Here is a 9,585-nt window from a genome sequence, read left to right as displayed (position 1 = left end):
ACACTCAGTGGGAACATTAGGTGGGCGGCTGGTGCATGTGCAATACATCAGGGCTCAGGCAATAGCTGGGCTGGAGATAAGCCTGGTAAAGACCAGGTCACCCAGGAAGACTGTGGGATGAGAAAGCCTGTGACAGAATTCTGAGGAACCCACCCTCTCCTGGACGAACAGAGGAGCATGAGACATAAAACATGAGGAGTCATCACAGACACCAAGGACATCTGAGGTGCACCCAGGGGGGATGGCTCAGGCTACATGTGGCAGACGGGTAAAGGAGATGTGCTTTGGATTTCAGACCAGACATCACTGGTCATCAGAATGGGTGCAGACCTCCTGGAGTGATGCCCAGCACAGTGGAGGTGAGGAAATGCAGGCAGCAGGTGTCAACACCCTTTGGGATGTCTGGCTGTGAAGGGGAGAGACCTGGAGGAAATTACTGGCTTGATGGAGGGTCCCTTAAGTGAGAGCCTGGAACATGTTCATGAAAGGTCTGGGAAGACCTTGTTGAGAGATGGAGGCTCTTCCCAGGAGAGGGGGATCATTAGAGACAGGAGGTTCCTGCTGTTGCAGTGGGAAAGGACAAGGACCCAACGCCCAGGTGAGCAGCTCTGCCTGGACTGGAGGGCCAGGAGAGGGCAGGACAGGGGTGCCTGCAATTGGCCTTTGTCCTGAGAATGACATCTCCGCTAACTGGAGGAGTGAACGTCCAAAGTGGAGGCTTATGTTAGGCACTGTGAATGGGAGAGCTGGCTGCCCAGAAGGGGTTGCTGAGGGGCTAGGGCTGGGCCTGTGCCAGATCAATCAACCTGAACACAGTGGAAGCAACCCTACTCTGGCTCAGAGCTACATTAAGTTGGGCAGCTGGTACAAGAGATGGACAACAGGTTTGGGCTTTTAGGGGACTGGGCTGAGGGTTCCTAAAATACTAGTTCATGCCGGCTGGGCTGACACAGTGAAGGCATGCTGAGGGTGATGTGGAGTCTGGCAGATTGCCATGCCTCCACTCCCCAGCTGTGAGCTGCAGTGGGTTGGAACCACATCTCTCCCAGTTACAGCTTTGTGTCCAGCACAGGGATGATCCAGGAGGCACCTAGGCACTTCATTGCACAAACCAGGGTCTCCTGACCTGAGACCAACGCAGTGGCCAGCTCCCAGCCCCTCTCCAGTCCCCAGCCCAGCTCTCCCGGTCAGGGATGGCACAGAGACAAACACACCATCAACATTTATTGTTCAGCTCTCCCCAACAGGCCAGTGGTAGGGCTAAGGGGCTGGGGGCCCAGTGTGCCTGAGGCCTGGTGATGGTCCCAAGGCCTGTCAGTCCTCCCCCTGGGCTTTCCAGGTCCAGAAGTCCTGTGGGGTTCCTGGCTATGTCAGACTCGGGGAAAGCTGCCTTCATGGAGGAAAAGGACATGTGGGGAGAGGCCACGTGATATCTCAAAACCTGCCAATTTCAACATCATCATGTGACAGGAGGGGAACTGAGGCAAGGGGGTAGAGCACAGAGGAAAAAGTGACAGAGGGTCTGAAGGTGAGGTAGGGAGGACCAGCATCTTTCAGGCCCTGAGCCAGAACAGGGAGAGAGGGGAACTTCCAGGTACTTCCTCCTGGCTCTGGAAGAGCGAGCAGGAGAGAAGTGGGGGTTCTGGTCAGTCAGGAGTGAGTCCTGAACAGCTCCATCCCCAGGGTGTCTGTAGGGCAGCCATGCTTGAGGGGGCTGCAGTGCCAGCACAGGTCCTGTGGGCCCCTGCCCTTGATATGCACTGTAGGGGAGGCAGCTGCATCCCTGCTGGGCCCTCACTGAGCCTTTTTGGTCACCTTCTGGTTCTTCAGCATCACATACGTGATGAACACTCCTGGAATATACAGATCAGAAAGGCCAGGTAAGACCCAGTCTCGGGGCTGCTAGAAGGCCAGAGCAGGGCACAGCATGGCAGAGTGACCCATACATGGGGCCAAGGACCTCCCCAACCACCCTCCAGGCCACCTGATCATCTCCCTAGTCATCATCAAGCCACACATTCACCCACATTCACTCAACAAACACCACTGACTGCCTACCACAGGCAATTTGCTACATTTAGTGTTTCACAGTCTACAGGATATAAGATCCACCCAACTATCCATCTCACCAGCAACCACCTGTCCACCTACCTACCTGCCCACCCACCTGCCCATGCAACATCCAGCATCCACCCACCCACCCACCTACCCCATTGTCCAGTCATCTGATTGTTGATTCATCCAAACCACTTTCTTGAGCACCAACTTAGTGCCATGGCCTATGTAGGCGCTGAGGACACAGTAATAATGAAGACAGTCCTAGGATGCCCACACATTAGACCATGGGAGGCAAGAGAGGTACAGGAGTCACGAGCCAGGGTGACAAGGGGGTGAGAGGTGATTAAGGTGTGAGCACAGCAGTGATGGTGGTAGTGGAGGGAGCAGGAAAAAGGGAGGCATCCCAATAGAGTCCAGTGAGCCCCAGGCATCTGGAAGGCTGATTGTAGCCCTGAGGGATAAACAAGAAAATCCCCAGGGTGAGTTGAGGGCAAGGAGCCTCAAGCAGATGTCCAGCAAGTGCCAAAATGTGGCCACACATTCAGGGGTGGGAAAGGGTCATGGGGCCCCCCAGACAGCCTGCCCAGGGGAATGATGACTTACCCACAAACAGGAGCAGCAGGAGGCCAGCAGCTAGTGGGATGGCAACGGCATAAGCTCGGGGCAGGAAATACTTGTGGATGACATGCTGGCTGTCGATGAATGGCTGGCATCGAGGGCAGAGCTCTGGTGAGCATTCCCCACCCCGCCCAACTCCCCCAAGCCCAGACATCCACCTCCTCCATCTCAGGGGCTGATCCCACTCAAACCACTGGGACAGCACTTGCATTTCTTTAAGATGATGGCATTTGTGTGCCTTGTTGTTTTTCTTCATTTATTTAAGAGTTGTTTACTCCGTATTTGCCCTAAGTTAATGCTGGGGACCTGGCAGGGAACAAAGATAAAGGACTTGCTCTAAGTCCCTCACAGCCTAACGGGAAAAGGGTACCTGAGGAAGCCTGGAGTGATTCCCAACCTGGGCTCCAAGCTCTCCTTTACTAACATTTTCCTCCAAAGGATACCAAGTTCTGCAAGACTACCTTCGAAACACACTGCACTTCTTAAGCAGAAACAAACCCCCATCCTCACCCCAAATCCTAAAGGCCCTCACAAAATCCACTGGCACCCATCATGCCCAAGGAGTCAGCAGGATAATCAGAAGGATTAGATCTGCCATCAAAGGCAGAGCAAATCAGGATCAGGGCTTTACAGTGTAGCAGTTAAGGATATGACCTTGGGCCCAACCCTTCTCCCTGAGCCTCAGCTTCCTCATCTATAAAATGGGGACAGCACCAGCATCTCCCTCGTGGTGCTGTTCTGGAGATTTCATGAGAGATTCAAACAAAGCACCTAGCACAGTTCCTGTCACATAGTAGCTACTTAAATGATGTTACGGGTCGGCTGCAAGATCCATGAATGGAGGCGAGAGAGGGCGGGGAAAGTACACATACCAAGAGAATCACCCAGGCGGTGTAGTAGGTGAAGATGATGAGGCTAACGGCGACGAGGCCGAGTCCCACCACCTGGTCTGTCCCCGTGGCCTGGAGAAAAGGGAGGGCTCAATTGACGAAGCGACTCCACTTAGGTGTACTAATGGAGGGGGGCGTCGCAGCCTGATTATGCCGGCAAGGAGAGTGCGGGGCCTCGGGTTTTCAATGGGCCGGCGGGAGCGCAATCCCGGTTTCGAGTGCCCAAGCCCCGGTTCCCGAACAGACCAGGGACCCCCATACCCAGCATTCAGCCAGACGCTCACCATTTCCCCGCGCCCCGCTCCGGAGCGCCACGCCACATCCGGTTCCGCAGCCGGGCCCTTCTGGCCTTCGGCCGCATGGCACGCCGGGAGTCGTAGTCCTTACGCCGGCCCGCGCCCACAGGTTCCGACAGGCGGGCACCGCCTCTCCCTTTGCATGTCGGGAAATGTAGTTTCTCGAGAGGATTGTGGGACAAGTTGTTCCCAAGTCTGCTTAGGTAATGGGGCCCGTTGAGGATCCAGACTGGCTGGTATTCTCTGGCCTCAGCCCTGTCCAACTCGCCCCAGAAGAAAAGCCCCTTTCTAAATATCCCAAAGTCCCAAGGCCAGAGCGGGACGGGGTGGGGGCCGGAATCCTCATTTTTCAGACGGGAACGGTGAGGCTCAGAGAGGGGCGGGGCCTGAAGGGGGGCCACAGTTCGAGTCCGTGGCGAGGCCAACACCAGAACCTGGGGCCCTACGTCCTGGTCCCGGGGCCCTAACTCGTCTTTCTAGGGGAGGATGCTGAGAACGTGTCCTGGAGGGGGACGGAGCAGGGGTGGCCCAAGCCCGCAGGGGTGGGAGGGTTTCGATTGGCTGGGGGGGGGGGCCCTTACCAGGGCCTGTCTTCCCCGTCCTCTCCGCACTGCAGGGACGGGGGAGGCCAGGGTGACCCTCCCTCTCCTCCCCGTCTCCCTCTCAGGCCCTGGGTGTCGCGACCGCCCAGGCAGGCCTTCCGACCGTCTGCAGGCTCCTCCCCAGGCTTGGAGGCCCTTCCTTTTTTTTTTTTTTAAATATATCTTTATTGATTTCAGAGAGAGGAAAAGAGAGGGTTAGAAAGATAGAAACATCAGTGATGAGAGTCATTGATCAGCTGCAGCCTGCAACCCAGGCATGTGCCCTGACCGGGAATCGAACCCCGATCGCCTGGATCCTAGGTCGATGCTCAACCGCTGAGCCACGCCCCGCCGGGCTTGGAGGCCCTTTGGTCTGAGCCAGGGGCGGCTGGGCCCCGTCGTTCATCTCCGACGTGTCCTCCAGTTCCGGAGTCTGCAACAGTCTCCCCACAGCTGGGGCCGGCTGCTCTTCACTCATCAGGTCTCAGTGGGATGCCAGTCATCCCAGGGAAGTCCCCTTGGCAGCTAGGCGGGGGTTCGTTCCCTCCAGTCTGCTCCAGATGACGCTGGTCAGCCCCTTTAATTAGCTTACTCGACCTGGCCCACCTGGGAGCTCCCTGAGGCTAGGGTCTGTGGTCACTGCTGTACCCCCAGTGCCTAGAATGGAGCTTCCCACAAAGTAGGAGCTTTGAATCAATCAACTGGCTTTAAGGTTCCGGGGCTTTTGGATCTTGGAATGCTACAGAATACAGCATAGGGCGGGGGTCCCACGGAGATATGGCCTGAACCTGGCATGCTCCTTCTAGCAGCATGTGTCTCCTGGGGTTGTCCAAGCCCGTCTGACTATGGGGACCGTCCTCCCAAAGCTGAGAGGAGCAACCTTTTTTCTTTCCTACCATTTTGTATACTGATTTTTCACTTGGCATTTCTGTGTTCCGAAGGAGCAACCCTTTCTGGCCTATAGCCCGATTCCTTCCCTCTCGGTCTCAGGACAGACTTTGGGCTCAGCTGAGAGCCAATTTGTCCCTCCCCAGATGTGCAGTGAACAGAGGAAGGGGGCTGAGTAATCACTCCCAGGGTTTTCAGGGTCTATGACTGGGCATCAGCCCTGGTGGGAACAAAGCAGTGCTGTGGCAGGGACAAGGCCTGGTAGTCTGGTTCCTTCTGGCCTGTCCAGAGCCACTGAGGTTTCCAGCCACTTCTGAGCTCATTAAAGGTTCAGGGTGACTTGCCTTTCTCAGGGCTTGGTGCAGACTCCTCTGTAAGTTTAAGCAGGGGCAGGGAGAGAGGGGGCCAGGCCTGGAGATTTGGAGAGGTTGGGGACATGCTCAGCACCTCCCATAGAGGTCAAGCTGTACACCCACTTTCTCATTTGATCCATAACCTCATTTTCAGCTAAGACACCTGAGGCATAGGTAGCTTTTTGTCTTCAGGCACACTTTGTTAGAGGCCACCTGACTGCTGGCGAGGTCTGTAGAGCAGTGGTTAGAACTTGGGCTCTGAGGTCAGAGCTGCCACATACTAGATCTGAGACTGGCAAGAAACCACACTTCTGGGCCTCAGTTTCCTCCCCAGGACCCTGGTGTAATAAAGGTGGTAATCACTGTGACTTCAGCCAGGACGTGGAGAACCCTGGCCACCTACTTCCTCCCCACACCCAAAGCATCACCTTACACATCGGGCTTCCATCTGATGTTGTCATTGACCCAGAGTCAAGTAAGTAAAACAAGCAAACAGGAACTAATATGCCATAACAAACAAAAACTGCAACATTTAATTTTTTTCCCCAAACCAAGACACTGACACTAGGCTGATTTCCCTTTACAATGTTATTTTCTACAGTAGAAGCTGGGACAGAAATACAAACACAGCCCACTGAATCAGGGTGTGGTGGTGAAAACATTCTGTTAGAAAAGAGGGGAATTAAAAATAAAAATAAAGACCTCCCCTCCCCCCCCCATTTCCCTGCTCACCTCCCAGAGAGAATGTGGACATTCTCCATCCTGGCAGATCATGCCATGTGGTCAGTTTATGGGGTGACCAGAAAAATAGTAACCTAAAAATATTGTAATTTTTATTTTCTTTCTATCTAGTAAAAACGTTAAACTGTCTTCCAAGATTCCAAACTGACATTGCATAGACCATTTCCTTTCCAAAAATATCTCTAATATATTCCTCTCTATCTCTCTCTCTCTATAGAATTTTTAAGTCTAGGAGCTTCGGGCGCCTAGTGGGAATTCACTGAGCTTGAGGGGGCCAGAGGGCTCCCATGTGGGGCTGAGGCCAGGGCTCTGGGCCTCCAGCTGCAGCCAGCATTAATTTGGTTATGGCCGAATTCTCAGTCCAATTACCCTGGCCCAGGGCCTGGCATGGGAGGATGTGGCAGGCTCTGTCTCCTGGGGTGACTGTCAAGTTCAGACCTCATCTAGAGTGGGGCTGGGGTTCCTAGTTTGGGGAGTCTCCCCAACAGCACCAAAGCCAGCTATTTTATGCATTAAAGCCCCAGAACTTTGAATCAGACACTAAATACACCTTGAATGCACCTTCCCACTGGGTTGAGGTCCTGCAGACACAGGCGGGAAGGGCAGTATCCCAGCTTTTGGGGATAACTTCATTTGGAGACAGTGCAGCCAATCCCCTTTTAAAGTGTCAGGTGTCTACGGGACAGGAAGGGACCCACAGAACTGATCAGAGCCTTCTCCAGCCAGAAATGCTCCACCCTGCCTCGGCAGGCACCTTCTAACATTCATTTTCTGAAAGAGGTGATTAAAAACAACAAAATCCTAGAAATGCTCTGGTCCCAAAGCTGGAAGGTTCTAAGACCAAGATTCCAACTCTTGCCAGCTGGGGCAGAAGGGCAAGGACCCCTCCCAGCCTGGGGAGCACCTCCTCACCCCCATCCCCACCCCTACCAGAGGGAGAACCAGTACCCGGCCCCCCATCCAGATCTCCAGCCCTGCTGGGACCAGTCAGTGGGTAGGGCGGAGAACAGAACCACCTCCCCTCACCTGGAGGAGGGAAAAATATCTAACTGTGAACCCTAAAGGAAAAAAAGAAAAAGGGAGAAAGGAAAGGAGAAAAGAAGAGGTATAGGGTCAAGTAAACACCAGCCTGCTGGGTTTATACAAAAATGAGTCAAATTAAGGGGTGGGGAGTCTGTCCAGGGGCTGGCTGGCAGCCAGCACCCACCTTCAAGCAAGTAAGGATGGGGAGGAAAGTGCTCAGAGCAGAGGCTTCGTGTGGGGCAGGGGCAGGGCCAGACTGCTCCCTGCTAGAAACCCCCCTAAAGGACCCTGCCCAGCCCTGACCCAGAGCGGGGGATGCTTTCAGAGGAGGGCTGAGGCTTTTCTGGCCAGGAAGCCAGATCCAGCTGGTCAACTCACAGCCCACCTGCCCCTCCAGCAGTGGCCCCAGCCTGGGCCAGCTGTCCCTGAGGGGAGGCAAAGGGGGTGCGCGGTGCTTGCCCAGCTCAGTCAGGCCCCTGACCTTCAAGGGCTTGGGAGGCATCCTTCTGGCTTTCTATAAGAAACCAGCTGCTCAGGACCAGCCCTTGGCAGAGGGGAACCACCACCAAAGCTCAGACCTTTCTCAGCATGGGTCTTAGGTCTGAGCTGCAGCTAACTGGAGGGAGGAGAGGTGGTGCCATGCTCCAGCAGGGTTGCTAGAGCTGGGCCGCTAGCTGCACAGCAGGCAGCGCCCAGGAATCCTTGGGAAGGAATCAGAGGAAGGGCAGGCAAGGGCCAGTGGGGCTGTGCTGGACACAAGCATGTGCAAAGTGCAGGCTGCCAGGGCAGCAGGAGAACATTCGGTGGGGGAGGGAGTCTCAATCTGGAGTGTGGGTGGGGTCTGAGGTCTTGGCTCCTAGGAGGAGGCCGCCAGCGGGTCCCCCAGGGCACAGGGAAGGGACAGCTGAAGCATTAAGCAGTCAGAGGGCCACGGTGGCAGGATTCTGGGGGTGAACTGGCCCCGAAGGGCTAGGGGGCAATGGAACAGAGCCCTGCCAGGGTATGGTTGAGTTGGTGCTCATAGAGTGAGTGGGGACACAGGGCAAGAGGCCCCTCGGCCACAAGAGCTCCGCGTGTGTAGGAGCTGCTGCATCTCCTCATTGAGGGGCCAGGTCAGTCTCCAGCGGGGCATCCTGGCCATCTTTGTCTTGCCCACCTACTTCATGGGCCCACGCGTCCTGCCCTCTAGTGGTTCAGAGAAGAATATTCACAGTGGTGCCCAGGCCCTAGCAGGCCAGGAGGGTCCCAACATGGATGGGAAGTCAATGGAATGATGTTTTGGGGCAGGAGTGGGGCTGGAGTGCATGGAGGAGGCACAGATGAGATGCGGAGTAGACGGTGATCCAAAGGGGAAGGTCCCTCGTGGAATGACACGGGTCTGAACACCCGCAAAGGCAGGGCCCTTCTCCAGCCTGGACACCCGCTCCTCAATGGCTTTCAATCACGACTGGCTCGTAGACCCCAGAGGAGACCCTGTGGGAAGAGATAGGTCAGCTCATCCTCCTCAATGCTCCTCTGGGCCAGCCCCTTAGAAATATTTCACAAACAGGCACTGTTAACTGGCCCCATTTTGCAAAGGAAGAAACTGAGGCTCAGAAAGGTTGAGTCTTGCCCAGAATGACAAAGATGATAAGTATCAGAGTCTGTGGGATCGCTGAGCTGGCACAGGCTGTGCCCGAGCTCTTCCTGGGCAGCAGCAGCTCACACACTGGGGTGTTCACTGGACAGCAACCCTGGCAGGGAGGGACTGCACCCCACCACGCTTGACAGATGAAGAAATGGAGGCTCATGGGGATTATGCGGCTTGCCAATGGGCAGAAGGTTGGGAGCTCTTCCCACTGAGGCCAGGCCCACCCATGAGGTAGTGGACATTCTGGGCTCAGTAAGCTGCTCTGCTATGACCTTGGTGTCAAATAGCTTGGTGCTTCCCTCCCTGAATCCCAGTTTCAGAGGAAGGCCAGAGAGGTGTATTCACAAACCTTCAAAGAGCTGCCCCCTTCATTTTTTGGCCCACCTTATCCAGGCAGCTGGGAAGGTCATGGGGACATGGCAGATGCAATTTTGAGCCTTGCCAGCAGGGGTCAGCAGAGCAGCACCAGAGGGCAGGTGGGGGGCCCTGGCAGCCAGGCCAAGTCTT

The 9,585-nt window shown here is 55.4% G+C and overlaps 2 protein-coding genes across 2 annotated transcripts in view; both read right to left on the bottom strand.

Moving 5' to 3' along the window:
• Positions 1 to 1,207: 1,207 nt before the first annotated feature.
• DPM2 (dolichyl-phosphate mannosyltransferase subunit 2, regulatory) lies at positions 1,208 to 3,919 on the bottom strand. The gene is made up of 4 exons (XM_081152159.1): positions 3,851 to 3,919; positions 3,549 to 3,638; positions 2,662 to 2,764; positions 1,208 to 1,853 (listed from the first exon to the last, which is right to left on the bottom strand). The coding sequence occupies exons 1-4, from the start codon at positions 3,851 to 3,853 to the stop codon at positions 1,795 to 1,797; spliced, it is 255 nt and encodes an 84-aa protein (XP_081008285.1). The 5' UTR covers positions 3,854 to 3,919; the 3' UTR covers positions 1,208 to 1,794.
• Positions 3,920 to 6,189: 2,270 nt separating this feature from the next.
• The window catches only part of EEIG1 (estrogen-induced osteoclastogenesis regulator 1), a 34,029-nt gene continuing 30,633 nt past the window's right edge, over positions 6,190 to 9,585 (bottom strand). The window contains exon 11 of the mRNA XM_081150740.1: positions 6,190 to 8,921. Coding sequence (XP_081006866.1) covers positions 8,876 to 8,921 — 46 coding nt within the window. The 3' untranslated portion in view covers positions 6,190 to 8,875. The remainder of the gene's footprint in view (positions 8,922 to 9,585) is intronic.

This window comes from Miniopterus schreibersii, assembly GCF_964146895.1.
Source record: "Miniopterus schreibersii genome assembly, chromosome: 11".
Taxonomy (NCBI): Eukaryota; Metazoa; Chordata; class Mammalia; order Chiroptera; family Miniopteridae; genus Miniopterus; species Miniopterus schreibersii.
Note: the sequence above shows the minus strand (reverse complement) of the source record. Positions and strands in the feature narration are given on the sequence as shown.